The sequence below is a fragment of the Tamandua tetradactyla genome, chromosome 2, assembly GCF_023851605.1.
Source record: "Tamandua tetradactyla isolate mTamTet1 chromosome 2, mTamTet1.pri, whole genome shotgun sequence".
Taxonomy (NCBI): domain Eukaryota; kingdom Metazoa; phylum Chordata; class Mammalia; order Pilosa; family Myrmecophagidae; genus Tamandua; species Tamandua tetradactyla.
This window is the reverse complement of record NC_135328.1, coordinates 50,278,195-50,295,706: the sequence shown is the minus strand read 5'-3', so window position 1 is coordinate 50,295,706 and position 17,512 is coordinate 50,278,195. Positions and strand designations below refer to the sequence as shown.

General features: G+C 42.7%; 1 protein-coding gene across 4 annotated transcripts in view; it reads right to left on the bottom strand.

Moving 5' to 3' along the window:
• The window catches only part of LRSAM1 (leucine rich repeat and sterile alpha motif containing 1), a 48,500-nt gene that overhangs the window by 16,648 nt on the left and 14,340 nt on the right, over positions 1 to 17,512 (bottom strand). For all 4 annotated transcript variants that reach the window (XM_077145417.1, XM_077145431.1, XM_077145423.1 and 1 more), the window contains 9 exons: positions 15,304 to 15,394; positions 13,604 to 13,734; positions 10,262 to 10,291; positions 9,752 to 9,874; positions 9,267 to 9,406; positions 8,232 to 8,276; positions 5,721 to 5,791; positions 1,556 to 1,649; positions 52 to 139 (listed from right to left, as the gene is read on the bottom strand). In XM_077145417.1, the coding sequence (XP_077001532.1) occupies positions 52 to 139; positions 1,556 to 1,649; positions 5,721 to 5,791; positions 8,232 to 8,276; positions 9,267 to 9,406; positions 9,752 to 9,874; positions 10,262 to 10,291; positions 13,604 to 13,734; positions 15,304 to 15,394 (813 nt within the window). The remainder of the gene's footprint in view (positions 1 to 51; positions 140 to 1,555; positions 1,650 to 5,720; positions 5,792 to 8,231; positions 8,277 to 9,266; positions 9,407 to 9,751; positions 9,875 to 10,261; positions 10,292 to 13,603; positions 13,735 to 15,303; positions 15,395 to 17,512) is intronic.

Here is a 17,512-nt window from a genome sequence, read left to right as displayed (position 1 = left end):
GCTCCTAACCCCACTCCCCACCGCCCCCCTCACCCCAGGGCAAGGACTCGCCTCCTGCAGGATCTGGCTGATGGCTTTATTCTGGTCCATCTGCTGCCATGACAGAATCTGCTGAAACCGCTCATCCATCTCGGCCATGCTACCAGGAAGACGGCAAATTCATCACTCTGTGAACACCTCCCGAGCACCTACTATGTACCAGGTAACTTGGAGGGGATCAAGAGAACTCATTCATTCACTCAGCAGCATTTATAGCGTGTCTGCTGGGGGCCATGCCCTGAGCTAGGCACAGGCATAGAGTCTGCCCAAATTCCACGGCCCTTGGGGGAAGATGACAGGGGCTGTGTGCTTTGGAAACCAGGAGAGAGAATCTTGTAGATCCTCTTGTCCTATGCTTGACCAGAAGCCCCTCTACAATGCCCCTGCATCCCTCCTGACATGGCTTCCTGGTCTCTGCCTACCGTTCGCAGATGGAGAGCTCACAACCTCCCAGGCAAGCTACTTAGACCACTAGAAAGCTCTCCTTGTCAGGCACTAATGTCTGTAACCCCCACCCCAGTGTTTCTGCCTCTTGGACCCCCACTCTAAGTTTAGTGACTATAGCACAAGAACCCAAACTTGCAGTCTCACATATGTCCACAGTTTGGCAGTCTTGATTTGAGTTTGTTTGTTTTACAATCTATCATTTATTGGCTCTTTATGTGCCATTATGTTCATTAACACTCATTAAACCCTCCAACAGCTCCATGCAGTAAGCACAATCATTTATCCTTCTTTTTCTGATCAGAAAATTATGGCTTAGGGAAGGAGAGTAACTTTGCCAAGATTTCACAGTAAATAGAAGAAGGAGGGCAAAATCTTCACATCTGTGGGGACACAAAAGAGGTTGGCCTAATGCCGATACCTGGGGATGATGGCAGCTGTGCAAGAGCCACCTGGATGGGAGAAGCATGAGGGCACCAGGGCTGCTGGCCTGCCCCAGTCTTGGGCTCCTGAGCATCGACTGAGAAGCTTTTTTCAACTGGCTCTGCAAAGCACTCACAGCTCCTTTTGCAGAAACCCCCGGTGCTCCGATGATTCAGTGAGCCTGACCCCAGAGCAGCCTTAGCATGGAAGCAGTCCCCTCACCTACTCCTCCAGTACATCCTGCTCCCCACTCTGCAGAACCCTCAGAGACTGATACATGCATCACGATTAAGACCACACTCTGCCTGAGTTCAAATCCTGGCTCTGCTACCTGTTTCCTTAGCACATAACACAGTCTCTCTGAACCTTGGAGTTGCAATTGTAAAATGGGGCTATTAACAATATGGACCTTCATAGAATCGAAAAGCTAATGCAATAAATCACTTAGCCTAGTGCCTGGCACACAGGAAGTACACAAGAAATGGTTGTTATTACTATCACTTTATCACAGCCCAATACACAATCACAAAGCCCAGTCACTACTTGCCCTGACCGCACACTCGAGGCTGTGCTATCTTCTCCTCCCACGGTCCTGGGCCCCAAAGCAGCTCCTCAACTCCCTCTCTCAGGAAGCCTCTTCTTACCTTACCTGGAACAGGCCTGCTTGACCAAGTTCTGCCTCTGGGACTCATAGGCCACCTGGATGACCTGGTAGCTCTCGGTCAGCATCTGCTGCATGGCGGCTGTGGGGACACCAGGGGATGGCTGAGGAAGGGTAGGGGTGTGGCAGGCATTTCCTCTGAGCTGAGGAACTAGCTGTGCAGGGCTTACCTGGTTACCCGCCTGACAGGCACCCTTGAACTTTTTTTTAACTATGAAAACAACATAAACTTGAAAGGCTGACTAACTGTAAAACACTGAACATCATATATCCTTAAAATCACCTATAATCTTGTCACCCAAAGATGAGTACATTTTGATATATATTCTGGTGGTTTTTCTATGTATATTTACGGATTTTAAAAAATTAAAATGGCATCACACTAACGACAGCATTTTTCACTATGATGAATACTTTCCCATATCAACAATATCAACATCCTTCTGCAATGGGATGTTAATGGCTGCAGAGTATTACAATGTATGGGTTACAAAAATTTATTTAGGTAATCTTTTTTTTAAAATGTAATTTTATTGATATATATATATATATATATATATATATATACAACACATTTAGGTAACTTCTTATTTTGGGGCATTTGGACTCTTGTTTTGCAATTAAGTGATACTTTAATGACCATCCTTGCCCTTGTGTATGTCTGATTATTCTATTATTTTCTAAGAATAATTATTAAAAGTGTATAGCTTTCCCCCTAAGATCAGGAACAAGACAAGGATGTCCATTATCACCACTATTATTCAACATTGTGTTGGAGGTTCTAGCCAGAGCAATTAGACAAGAAAAAGAAATACAAGGCATCAAAATTGGAAAGGAAGAAGTAAAACTATCACTGCAGACGATATGATACTATACGTCGAAAACCCGGAAAAATCCACAACAAAACTACTAGAGCTAATAAATGAGTACAGCAATGTAGCAGGTTACAAGATCAACATTCAAAAATCTGTAGCATTTCTATACACTAGTAATGAACAAGCTGAGGGGGAAATCAAGAAACGAATCCCATTTACAATTGCAACTAAAAGAATAAAATACCTAGGAATAAATTTAACTAAAGAGACAAAAAACCTATATAAAGAAAACTACAAAAAACTGCTAAAAGAAATCACAGAAGACCTAAATAGATGGAAGGGCATACCGTGTTCATGGATTGGAAGACTAAATATAGTTAAGATGTCAATCCTACCTAAATTGATCTACAGATTGAATGCAATACCAATCAAAATCCCAACAACTTATTTTTCAGAAATAGAAAAACCAATAAGCAAATTTATCTGGAAGGGCAGGGTGCCCCGAATTGCTAAAAACATCTTGAGGAAAAAAAACGAAGCTGGAGGTCTCGCACTGCTTGACTTTAAGGCATATTATGAAGCCACAGTGGTCAAAACAGCATGGTATTGGCATAAAGATAGATATATCGACCAATGGAATCGAATAGAGTGCTCAGATATAGACCCTCTCATCTATGGACATTTGATCTTTGATAAGGCAGTCAAGCCAACTCACCTGGGACAGAACAGTCTCTTCAATAAATGGTGCCTAGAGAACTGGATATCCATATGCAAAAGAATGAAAGAAGACCCGTATTTCACACCCTATACAAAAGTTAACTCAAAATGGATCAAAGATCTAAACATTAGGTCTAAGACCATAAAACAGTTAGAGGAAAATGTAGGGAGATATCTTATAAAACTTACAATTGGAGGCAGTTTTATGGACCTTAAACCTAAAGCAAGAGCACTGAAGAAGGAAATAAATAAATGGGAGCTCCTCAAAATTAAACACTTTTGTGCGTCAAAGAACTTCATCAAGAAAGTAGAAAGACAGCCTACACAATGGGAGACAATATTTGGAAATGACATATTAGATAAAGGTCTAGTATCCAGAATTTATAAAGAGATTGTCCAACTCAACAACAAAAAGACAGCCAACCCAATTACAAAATGGGAAAAAGACAGGAACAGACACCTATCAGAAGAGGAAATACAAATGGCCAAAAGGCACATGAAGAGATGCTCAGTGTCCCTTGCCATTAGAGAAATGCAAATCAAAACCACAATGAGATATCATCTCACACCCACCAGAATGGCCATTATCAACAAAACGGAAAATGACAAGTGCTGGAGAGGATGCGGAGAAAGAGGCACACTTATCCACTGTTGGTGGGAATGTCAAATGGTGCAACCACTGTGGAAGGCAGTTTGGCGGTTCCTCAAAAAGCTGAATATAGAATTGCCATACGACCCAGCAATACCATTGCTGGGTATCTACTCAAAGGACTTAAGGGCAAAGACACAAACGGACATTTGCACACCAATGTTTATAGCAGCGTTATTTACAATTGCAAAGAGATGGAAACAGCCAAAATGTCCATCAACAGACGAGTGGCTAAACAAACTGTGGTATATACATAGGATGGAATATTATGCAGCTTTAAGACAGGATAAACTTATGAAGCATGTAATAACATGGATGGACCTAGAGAACATTATGCTGAGTGAGTCTAGCCAAAAACTAAAGGACAAATACTGTATGATCCCACTGATGTGAACCGACATTCGAGAATAAACTTGGACTATGTCATTGGTAACAGAGTCCAGCAGGAGTTAGAAACAGGGTAAGATAATGGGTAATCGGAGCTGAAGGGATACAGACTGTGCAGCAGGACTAGATACAAAAACTCAAAAATGGACAGCACAATAATACCTAATTGTAAAGTAATCATGTTAAAACACTGAATGAAGCTGCATCTGAGCTATAGGTTTTTTTGTCTGTCTGTCTTTTTTTTTTTTGTACTATTATTATTATTTTTATTTTTTTCTCTATGTTAACATTCTATATCTTTTTCTGTTGTTTTGCTAGTTCTTCTTCTAAATCGATGCAAATGTACTAAGAAATGATGATCATGCATCTATGTGATGATATTAAGAATTACTGATTGCATATGTAGAATGGAATGATTTCTAAATGTTGGGTTAATTTCTTTTTTTTTCTTTAATTAATTAAAAAAAAAGTGTTAAAAAAAAAAGTGTATAGTTTTAAGGTCATGGATAACTTGGGTTCCACTTTCTTCTCCAGAAAAAGCCTGTAGATTCATACTCCACTCAGCAATGAACAGGACAGCCCGATCCCATAAACCATCAATAATTCTGGGTGCTACCTTTTTATTGCCTTTTTGTATATTTTTACTGACATTTTAAATTATAAAAATAAAATATTCTCATTAAAAAAATCTAAGCAATGGGGAATTTTGAAAAGATGAAAGGAAAAGTCCTCTAATACTGATACCATTCCTAAGAAATAACCACAGTTAACTTGATAAGCATCCATCCAGAGATTTTACTGCAAACATAAACAAAACTGTGTTTTTGTTTTTGTCTTTGTTTTTAAAAAGGTGGCTAAGAGTGCTCTTTACAGCAGGGTGATTGACGCTATGGCCCCTCGTGGGCGGTGATGAGGATGAAATGGCGGATGGGAAGTGTTCAGCACGATACCTGGGACACAGGAAACCTTGCTTAAGGGGGCCCGGAATACCCCACTCTGACAAAGGCTCTGACGAATGTACTATCCAAACAGAATAATTTCTTCTCTTAACTAACAATGAGGACCTGCCTCCTTGGCCTTCCTTGGCCGGAGGTTTGCATTTCTGGGCATCAGATGGGGGCCTCCCCCGTGGTGTGGAGGCGGAGGACTCCCAGGGCCACTCCCGGGGAGTGATGGGAAGGAGATGACTTTCCAGGAACAGAGAGGCCACCAACCTCAGTTCTTGATAACAGAAACACAACAGACAGGCTTTGGGAACTGCTCAGTTTGTCCCAGGCATTATGTCGTTTGATCCTCCTAATGAGCTCTTCAAAATCATTTTCCCAAATTTATAGATAAGAAAACTGAAGCGCAGAAGAGTCAGGGACGAGCAACGCCCTGAAGGTCACATGGCTGGCGTCCAAGCTGGGCTTCTGAATTCAAGTCTAGCCTAAGCCCAAGAGCCCAGGCTCTATGACTGAACTTTGCTTCCCTCCTCGAGGGTCAACACTTGCCACCCTCTGTTGGCGACCAATATAGAGAGGGCTGTCTACCCCTGTCCGTCCAGGCTCTGGCCCCAGGGACCCCTCCCCATCCCACAACTCACAGGCAATCTCACGTCGCCGCAGGTTCTCTGTCTCCTCCTGGGTTATGGACATCAACTGTTCCATCCTTATTCTAGAAGACATCATTCAACAGGAAACATAACATTTCCAAGAGGGAATCACACCAGATGAACAGTACCTTCTCTAAGAGGCCCTCCCTGATGTACCAACCTAGAAGTGCTTCTTCAGTACTTGCTGTACATCTCTCTGCTAACCTGCTGCCTCATTAGTTTCTTGCCTAAAATGAACATTCCCTTAGAAAAATCGACAAAAGATGCAAACAGCCGATTCACTGATGCTTAAATACACGCACTCTATATATATACTGATGGATGCTTAACCTCACTGACAACTAAAGAAAGCAAAATCTTTCTCGTCAGATTGGTTGAGATTAAGAAAACTGATAACTACTGGCGATGGCAATGATGGTGGAGAAATGGGCACTTCCTAGACTGCTGAGAAGAGTGAAAATGGCAAAATATTTTTTGGAAGGTGATTTGGCAGTGCCTCTCAAAAGGTAAAATGTGCACGGTCTTTGACAATTATCTTCAGAAACAGTCACATGGCTGCACAGAGTATATTTAGAGGATGGTCACAATAATACTGTTTGTGATTGCAAAAAATTGGAAACAATTTAAATATTTGTGAACAGAGAGCTATTTGAATAAATTATGATAGTCATATAATAGAATACTCTACTATTACATATTATAAGGTTTTTGGCATAGAAATATATCCATGATATAAAAAGTAATAAAAGCTGTGATTGCATGGGAGGTACAAGGATAGTTCAGTGGTAGAATTCTCATATGCTATGTGGGAGACCTAGGTTCAATTCCTGGTCCATGTACTTTCCCACCACTCCCCCCGCCCCCCAAAATTCAACAAATGGTGCCGCAAAAATGGAATACTCACATGGAAAAAGAATGAAATGTGACCCCCCACAATACTGCATACAAAAAACAGTCACTGTGGTAGGTACAATCTTTTTTTTTCTTTTCCTGTGTTCGTTTTATTTCTTTTTCTATTGTCTTTTTATTTCTTTTTCTGAATTAATGCAAATGTTCTAAGAAATGATGAATATGCAACTAAGTGATGATATTGTGAATTACTGATTATGTGTGTTGTTTTATTTTGTTTATTTTTTTAATTAATAAATAAATTTTAAAAAAGAAAATAAAAAAATAGTCACTGCATGTATACATGTGCATGCTGTGTATGGGGGCATTTTTTTTTTTCACACTAAACTGCTAACAGAGACTTGGAGGGAACGTCATCCTTGAAGGCTTCTTCAAGGGTATGACTTAGCTAGAAGAAGCATCTATCAATTCTGTACCTCTGCATGCTGCCGTCTGGTGCACTGCCCTATCCCTGGGCCCAGCTGCAGTCTCTGTGCACTGAATGAGTAACGTCACCTGCCACAACTCAGCTTAGCTACATCGTTACCACAGCTGAAGTGGTGGGCTACCCCAAACCCTGTGGGTATGCCCTGTAGGAGGCGTCCCAGACATTCAGGGGCCCAGAAGGCTGGGCCCAATGGGAGAGGGGAAGCTCCCACATGGACAGTGAGAAATCCATGCTGCTCTTTCGGAATCCCAGAGAACCCAGGAGAGGGACTTATATTCAGGACCTCGGGGAGGGAGGAGGCAGAATTCGTCTCTCCCACCTAACATCTTTTCTAATTCCGTAAGTAGTGTGTCTCAATGTAGGAAATTTGGAAAACAGAAAAAAAGCACAAAGGGAAAAAAACATCACCACCTATAATTCTTATCTCTCAAAAATGTTCAGTGTTAACCTTTGGGAATAGTTTCTTCTGTTTTCTGTGCAGCTACGTACAGGGTGTCTTAAATGATAGACTGTCTATGCTGCTTTAAATGTGATTCACCATTTTTCTACTTAGCAACATACTTATTTTCCCTTAACCAGGAATATTTTTCTACAAGGTATATATTCCTTTGTACATAATTTATGTCAAATAATTCTTTTTTTTCCCAGAAATTTGTCTTTTTCCCAAATTTTCATGCTAGAAATATATTTGGACATTATATAAATATCCTAGTCATGCCTCTGAATTTTCTCCTAGAAGTGTTACATAGTTTAAAGGCAGTGATTCTTTTTTTTTTTTTTTTTTTTTTTTTTTTAGAGGGAGGAAGGGAAGGAAAGACAGAGAGAAGGAAGGAAGGATGGAAGGAAGAAAGGGAAACATCTTTTAAACATTTTCTTGTTTTATTATATTTTGTTTGTTTGTTTGTTTCTTACATGGGCTGGGGCCGGGAATCGAACCGGGGTCCTCCGGCATAGCAGGCAAGCACGCTTGCCCGCTGAGCCACCGCGGCCCGCCAGTGATTCTTTTTTAATTCAATATTTCTATGAAAGGAGAGAATGTCTTTACAGCTTTAGGAAGCTTCCTGGCATGATCTTTTGAGGAATCACAAGACATCCTCTCCCCAAAGCTGCATACCTCTGCAGAAGGAAGGCAGCGCCGACAAAGAGCACTTGAGCAGAACACGTACCTCTCATTTTCCAGAGACTTCAGAATCTCAGAACTTTTCTTTTGCCTGTGGAGAAAGCCATAAAAGACCCCTGGCAGTCACCAGTAGGCCTGTTTCCAACAGAACTTCTCTCCTCTCGCCGTACTGGCTGCACAGAGGGGGCCTGGTAAGAGGGCTGGCTGCAATTGTAGCCCCATCTCTTGGGAGCCCTGCATTTTCAATCCAGTTACTCAACAAGCTAAGTCCTAGTTTCCTCACATGTGAAAAGGGAATAACAAAAACACTTCATGGAGTGTTTGTAAAGAATAAATGAGAAAATATACATACAGTCTTTGGCACAAAATAAACACTGCATAAATGGTAGCTTTACTTGATACCCTTGGTGATTAGAATACGGTGCTCATGGCAGGTCTGACCAACTCATTCAGGTACTTTATAAATGTAAAATGATGGAGGAACAAATGACTTGAGGGAAAAAGGAAAAAGGAAGCTTGGAAATAACAGGCAATGTGGTTGAAGCCTGTTTCTGGTATTTTCCCACAATGGGATTCCTAAGTAGATTTTCTCCGGCTTCTTTAATTCTCCACCTGACCCTTTTTCTCCCAAGCCCCTTAAAGACCTGCTTTTAGCAGCTTCTGCTTTGGACAGGATTTATAAAGACAATTTTAACTATGGGATGAATGGCTGTTCGCATTCTAATAGGTTACTTGGAACTCAATTTTACTGGAACAGGATGTGATCTTAACTATCTTGTAAAACCCACTCATTTTACAGATGGGCAATTTCTTGCCTAGAGGGGGAGACACACGCCCAAGGTCATAAGGCCAATCAGTAGCAGTCCCATGACAGAAACTAGACCTTGTAATACCCAGATCAGATTTTTTTCTCTTTATGTTCCATGCAAATTAAAGCACCAAGATTTGATCCTCACAATGGAAACCTTGGGCAGGGGCGGAGCCACCATGAGGGAGACAGGAACCTACATCCAAGGCTCCTCAAAGGTTATCATATAGGGGAAGGGCTCTGGGTCTGGGGGCCTAAGCACAGGAGCCTCACCTCTGATTCTCCTCCAGGAGTTTTTGGATCCGGGTTGAGATGCTCTGCTCGGTCTGCTTGAGCTGCTCTTGCAGCCGCTGACGCTCGGCGTCCAGGTAACGCTGGTGCTCACTCAGGCCCTGCTCCAGGCGGGACTGCTCCTGCGGCAGGAGAGGCAGAGGTCCTGGGCCCTGGGGCTCCCTCAGATACGCTGTAGGGCAGTGAGGGGCAGCAAAGGGGATGAAGGGCACTGGACTGGGTTAGAGGAATGGGTGTCCTTTCCCTGTCTTATGTGACCTTGGGCACTTCCTTCCCTCCCTAGGCCTCAGGCTTCATCTGCACAGTGAGGAGGGTGGCCTAGCTGGTATGTAAGGGCCTCCCCCTTCCTGGAGGGTGGAAGTGAGAGAGCCTCAGCCCACAGCTTTCCCACGTCAGAGAGACCTCAACCTAACCCCGGAGGCACGGAGGGTGCAGGCTGGCCTGAACTCACTGGGCTGCTCACAAACCTCCTTGACCGACTGAAGGATCTCGTCCTTCTGACTACTGCTCTGCTGAAGGAGCTGAGCGTGCTCGCGCTGCCCGAGCTCCAGGCGCCGCTCAAACTCCAGTTTTTCCAGCATCTTCTGCTCCTGTAAGAACATAGATCCTGGGTGACTGAGTCAGCACAGGCCAGCAACCAAGCAAGGCCACCTGGGTGGCAGTACATTGGAGCAGGGTGCCACCTCCTGGGGCCCAACTGTAATAAAGTGGGCCGTGCACTGGCAGAGGCTAGGGGTTTATAGCCTGATTTTGGACTCAGCCTCCTCAGGTCTTAGGCTCCTCGTCTGCCAACTGCAGATACTATGCCACGTACCCAAAGGTTGCATGAGGAGTCAGTGTGGCAATGATATATAAGAGAAAGCATTACTTTAACTTCTAATTTAGAGGCAGGAAAAAGTCATTTCCTCAAAATTTTAAATAAAAATTAGGTCTTTAATGGGAAGAAAAGTGACAGAGGAGAAAAGGCATTTTCTTACCTTCCTCTTCTCATAGTCTGAGAATCTATTCTGGGGGGAAAAAGATAGTGGTCAAGAAAAGGCATGCAGCAGTGCTTCTCAGCTGGCGAGTTCATCAGAATCACCAGGTGGCCTGAGACGATGCAGACTCCCAGCCCCTCCCAGGCCCACTGCAGCAGACTAGGGGGGTGGGCCCATTTTGATGAAGGGCCCCAGGTGGTTCCAGTGGGCATCCAGGTTGAGAACCTCTCCCTGGGTTCTACTATTACATGCTCAGCACCGCTGTAGGATGGAAGTTTTCAAGAGAGTTCTGGGGACGTGGCACTGAGACGGTGTGGTGCTTCTTATAGAAGACCAAGACATGGGATATTAGATTCCTCTGTTCGTCTATATAACAAACCTGCAATACCCAGTTCTCCCCAACAAAACACTCCCACAAATGCACAAAGGTGTTTCTACAAGTTTCTGCAGAATTGTTCAAAAGTGTGAAAACAGGGAAATACAGGAAATAATTCAAGAGCCCATCAACAGGTGGTCATTTCAATAAATCATGGTACATCCATACAATGGACTATTATGCACCTGTCAAGTAAGGAGGTGAGTCAGTGTGTAGTGACAGAGAAAGGTGTCCTCCACATTTCCCCCTGGGCTGTAGCACGATTCCACTTTTGAAAAACAACATCAGTCACTGGGTGGCATATGGGAACTCTATATTTCATACACGATTTTTCTGTAAACCTCCAACTTCTCTAATAAAACAGCAACAGCAACAATACCAACCACAAAACTCCTCTCAGCACTTGTATGTAGAAAAAAATTTTTAAAAGATATTCCACTACTCAGTCAATAATGATTACCTTAGGGGAAGCTTGCCATTAACTTACTTTATACATTTTGTATTGTTTCATCTTATAATAAGGAAGATGAATTACTTTTGCAATTAAATATAAACAAATACACGCACACACATATTTATGGTCCTTCTACTTAGTTATCCTGTTCTGAGACCAGAATCATACTCTACCTGGGTTGTAAAAGCAGCATCTAACAAGAAAATAGTATTTTTCTTATTCTGATGGTAGGAGTATAACTTTTAAAATCAATTTTTAATTATATGGGTAATATATGAATATATTCCTCTTGCAAAAAAGCAAAACGTGGCATACAAAACTACAGTACTTACGGACCATTGCCCAACCTAACCTTGGTTCCCCATCTCCCCACACCCAACACAGATGTATCTACCATTATCAAACCCAAGTCATACATCTGCATACATGTAATTTGTGCTTTTGAAAAAATATGTTTGTGCATATATATAAACATATTCTTATCAATGTATAATTACATATTGTAAAACTGACTCTTCTTAATGTGCAGTGCTATGAGTTTTGACAAATCACACATCTGTTAAACCACCACCACAATCAAAGCATAGGACAATTCTAAAACCCAAATAAATTCCCTTATGCCAATCCAAGCCCCCTGGCAACTGCTGATCTGTTTTCTTACATATTTCCTTCGGGTTATCTTTTTAAACATAAAAATAGAAATATACTACCTCCATTGTGATCTGAAATTTGCCTTTTTCACTGTGTCCTGGTGACCCAAGTCTATATAAACATGTCTTGTAGTATGGATAGCACATAGTTGGTTTAGCCCATTCTTACTGACACACATTTAGGAGGCATCAAATACTTCACTTATTACAAAGAAGGCTGCAACTTCCATCCTACACATAAGGCTGCAATATAATATAATGCCCCTTTGTGTAAGTATTTCTTTGGAGTATCTACTGAAAAGTGAAACTTTGGATAGTGGGCTATGCCCACTTAAATTTTTGACACATATTGTCAAATTATCCTTCAAAGTGGACCAACTTCCATTTCCAAGAACAGCTTATGAAGGTAGCTGCTTCCCTACTCTCTGGCCAACAGAAATTATCGAACAAAAATCTGTGTTAACCTGAGGGCGATAAACGTTATTTCATTGTTTTAATTTGCACATTTCTAACTACAAGTGAAGGTGGCATTTTTTTTGTGTTTATTGACCAAATGTACTTTTTAATTTTATTACCAGTTGATATATCATTTACCTATTTTTTTCTATTGGGATGGTTTTCATTTTCTTATTCACTTGAAAGCATTCTTTATAGGTTCAGTCTGCTAATCCTCGGCCAGGTTATGTGTGCTATAAATACTTTCTAAGAGTATAAATTGGCACAATCTTCCTGGATAGCAATCCCCTCCTTCTCCAAATCTTATTGAAATGTCAAAAAGAAAAACAAAATTCAAAGGCATTCACAGGAACACTGGAAAAGGGAAGAGTGGCATCAGGAAGCAGAAACTATAAAAAAAAATCATTGGAAGACATAAAGCAGTCTGGACTGAACTCACAGAAAATTCACTGGAAATGAAAACCAAGAGGCAAGGGAAAGGGTAACTAGAAAGTAGGTGGACCTGTCTTCCCAACGAATCTCCAGAAAAACAGCAACAAATCCTTGCCAAACTAACAAATCCTAAGATGGCAGGGGCTGGGCATGGGATGAGGGAAGACCCTCGGGAGTTCAGCAATACCCTGTGCAAGCCTTTGTGAGTCTCCAGAGTAGGAGCAGAGGCCAAGGTTCCAATATCAGGAACAGTCAGGCCAAGGCGCAAACATGCCAGCATTTACTGCATGCACGGGCATAGCCTGTCCTATGCTAGATCACCTGAGGGCCAGCAAGTTGCTCGTGATGACATGAGCACCCTTCGCCAGACCAGAGCATCTCCAACCTACCTTGGGGCTTGGCAGGGGTCCTATACAGAGAATGGTATTTACCTAGGCAATCTTTGTAGAGAGACAACAATGAACTATACAGATATGACCCCCATTCTTCTGAAGCCCAGTCCAGCAGGGGAGACAGATAGTAAACAAACAATTCCCCATATTATTTAATTCCTTAATTTACAACTGTGATAAGTGCTATCAAGGAAATGTACAGGATGCTGCGAGAACATGCAACAGGAGACCTGACCTGATCTGGTGTCGGGGTTTTCAGGGGATGTGATGTTTCAACTGAGAACTGAGGGATAAGACTGATTCAGCCCAGACGAGGGAACCAATGTTCAAAGGTCCCAAAAGGGGAAGGAGCATGATTTGCTCAGGGTACAGAGGGAGGGGGCATGGAAAAGCTGATGATTGTGAGCTAGCGAGGGGACATAGTCAGAGAAGGCATCGTAGAAGCACGTAAGCATGTCGGAATAAAGGGAGGTGAAATCCTTGTTTGATGGATGAACGCAGGAGTTGCAGCTCTGAACATCTCCCTATGTCCCCGCAGCCAACACGCAAGCCCACACATGCCTGCAGGCAGGTGCCCCTTACCTGCCACTCTACCACCTCCCTTGAGAATCTGTCAGTGGGCCCATCAGGGCTGTCTCGGGGGTTCTCAGCTCCATCTTGCTCCAGAACTGGTAGGAGGTACTGAGAAGGGGGATAGTAGTCCAGCCCTGATTCTGTAAGAGATGTGGCACAAGCGGATCAGGAGGGAAGTATCAGGGCCTGGGGACCCGCCAACCCCAGTGCCTGCAACCCTTGCTCTCCTCCTTCCCCCCCAGCATCCTCTGTCCTGTCCATGACTTGGTCCATGGCATTCCTTTTCCTTAGACTTGACACTATGTGCTGTTCACCAGTCCTAATTCCTGGGCATGGAATGTGACAGGTACTTAGTAGATGTAGGCTGAATGTGTAAGTGGGAATGCCATCCACCTCTATCATCCAAGTGAGAATGAGGCAATAGTAAGAGCCTGAGTTTGGTGGGGAGGCCTGAGTCCAAGCCACGGCTTTGCTGACAATTAGCTGTGTGTGTGATCCTGGGCAAGAGGCTTTCCTCTTCCGGTCCTGTATGATTTGAAAGGGTTCAGACCCTTTACCTATTTTCTACCGGGTCATTTGTCTTTTTCTTACTGATTCTTAGACATTCTTTAAACATTGCAGTTAATAACCTGAGTCTATCCTATATTGCAGCTCTCTCCTTCCAGATGGTTACTTGTCCTTTTAACTCTGATGGTGGTGTCCTGAGGTAAAGAATTTTTTTAATTTTGATGTAGTTAGAGTTACCTTTTTCTTCTTCTCAGAATACTCAAGGGAGTAGATACATGAAAACATATTCACACAATCAAGGAAGTGACATTAAAATAGGCTCTCTTGTTTGTCAGATTAGTAGACTTTTTAAGTCTAAGATAATACCAAGTGTAATTCAGGCTGTGGGAAACAGAAGAGTCCCCTCAGATATGCCCCATGGGAATGTAAACCGGCATAAGCACTTCAGGGGCGATACAGAGTGTGCTTCTCTTTAACCTAGCAACTCCGCTGGGTCTGCTCTAGAGGAATAGTTACACGGCGCCGGAAAGGTGTGTATGAAAATGCCCATAATAGTGGGAAACTGGAAATAGCCTCCACGTTCACAATAAAGGGGTGGTTATACAAGCTATGCAGACTCCACAGCCAAAGACTACAGCAGTTGAAAAGAACGAGGCAGATTTATACACCATGGTGCAGGAAAAGGCCCAAGACTTATTCTTGAGTGAAAAACGCATGTATAGCATGATAAGTTTTAAGGATTTTATTTTTTAAAGAGTAAAACAAACATTTTACAATAAGGATGTAGCCATATATTAGTTACGTAATAGATAAAATCTGTATGTAAATAAGTTGAAAGGATTATTTCTTAAGCTGTGTAGTTGCACGTATATGCTCACAGTGTTTTATTCTCTAGATCTTTTGTGTACTTAAGTATCATATAATTTAGCCTAGTTAAAGTACATTCTTGGAGAGGCTGTCCCCAAGCCCCGACCTAAATTAAATCCACTCTCAGATTCTCTCATAACCACAACCTGCAATTATCTTTCCTTCTGTAATCAATTGTTTCCCCTGCCAGATCTCAGGCTCCGAGCAGGCAGGGAATGGGGCCATCTTGGTTTCTGCCATCTCCCCGCAGCCCAGCCTGGCCTGGCACACGTAGCTGTAGGGACTGGGGGGCCCATTTCCTTCCTGAGACAACAGGGCAGGCTGCCTGGCCTTACCTTTGCAGAGAAACTGCTGAATGGCCTCGGTGCCAGCACTGCACACCTCCTGAGAGGGGTAGATCATGGTAGAGGCATCCAGGCTCAGAGTCTGCGGATACAAGGGGACCCCCTCTTTATCTGTTTCATTCACTCCACTATTCAACATAACCTGAATCTACCTGATTAAGTTATTAATGTGTGTGTGGGTGTGTTTGTCTCTTCTTTCTAGAATGTAAGCACCATGAGAGCAGGGAAAGCTTACCTGTCTTGTTTACTGCTGTGTTCCCAGCACTTAGAACAGCAACTGGCATGCAGTAAGCACTCAATTAATATTCTTGGATAAATAAAGGCATGAGTGAAAAAAAATGGAGGTATAGGACAGCATAGAGAATAGGATTCCAGTTTACTTTAAAACTATACTCATATGCTTTCACTTCAGTATACTTACAGAAAAAAATTTCGAGGAATATATATCAAACCCACGTCATTTCCTCTAAAGCACACCATTTACTTCACTAAGTATTTTTTAATACTTAAATTTTTAATACATAGTATAACTTTGTCAGTAAGATAAAATAAAGGACCAGGCACATATTCATATACGTATGCACTCTGCTTACATGTTTATGAAGCCCAGGAAACAGGGACCTAGGTTCCCACACACACATGCACAGAGTTGCCTAGGCCCACAGTGTGAGTTTTTAAATGAGCCCTTATCCTGCTGGCTTCTCATTTCCCACGGCCCTTTTGACCCTACTGACTGTTAGCATGGGTTACCAACAGCGCCTTTCGGAAATTCATGCCTCAATTATACAGACAAAGCCTCAGGGGCCCGGGGAGTTCTGGAGCAGGGAAAAGGTATGCAAGCTCTGATTTTGCTGCAGCACAAGTCACAGAGTGGAAGGGGACGCTCAGGCAACCCTTCCTAGCCCTGGCAGCACAGCCCTTGCACAAAGCTGGCGTCTGGTGGACATGCACAGCGTGAGTGATTGGGGAGACTCCTCCAGAACACAGGAACTCATTGGCCTGGGCTGCTGAGAAGAGGTGAGGGGCCCAAAAGCAGAAAACTCCACCCAGGGAAGATGAATCTAAAGAAAATTCACCCCACATGGGCGTGTTAGTCACTGTCAGGAAAGTACAGTGGCTTAGGAGCAAGGGCTCGAGGGCTGCTCTGCTCAGTGTGGTGTCCGTGAGCCACATGTGACCCTTAAAGTTTAAATTTTAATTAATTAAATTTTTTCAGTGAAGAAGACATACTTCAAGTGTCCAATAGCTTCAGGAATCTAGTTGCTACCATATTGGGCAGCACAGATTATAGAACATTTCCATCATTGCAGAAAGTTCTACTACACAGGCATACCTAGTTTTATTGTGCTTTGCTTTATTGAGCTTCACAGATAGTGTTATGTACAAATTGAAGGCTCATGACAACCCTGCCAAGCAAGTCTACTGGCGCCATTTCTCCAACACCATGTGCTCGCTTCAGGTTTCTGTGTCATATTTTAATTAAGGTATATTCATCGTTTTTTTTGAGACATGATGCTATTGCACACTTACAGTACAGCATAAACATAACTTTTATGTGCATGAGAAGCCAAAAAATTTGTGTGAGTTGCCTTTTCATGATGCTCACTTCATTGCGGTGGTCTAGAACCGACCCTGCCGTATCTCTGAGGCGTGCATCTACAGCATCGCTCTAAACACATACAACCCTGGTTTTTAATTCCAGCTAATCATTTGCTGGCTGTGCTCCTTCGAACACGTTCCTAAACTTCTCTGAGCCGCAGTTTCCTCACTGTTAAATGGGCACAACTCACTAGTTTTGCAGTCTGTCTATGGGTTATGTGAGATAACATGTGGAAAAAACTGCACATGGTAGGGCCTCTACCAGGACTGGCTGCTGTTATTCTCTCATTCTAAAAATAGGTTTGTTCAAGGTGACAGAAAGAGGCTCAAAAGATTATTATTATTATTTTTTACATGGGCAGGCACTGGGAATCGAACCCGGGTCCTCAGGCATGGCAGGCAAGCACTCTTACCTGCTGAGCCACTGTGGCCCACCCAAAAGATTATTTTTTTAAAGAATTAATATAAAATGAATCATACTGATGGCTCTCACTAGGTAACTTAGAATAGCTCCAGAGTTTGGAACACGTGCTCTGAGCCACACTGTCCAATGTGGTAGCCACTAATCACAACTGGCTATTAAGATTTAAATGAATTAAAA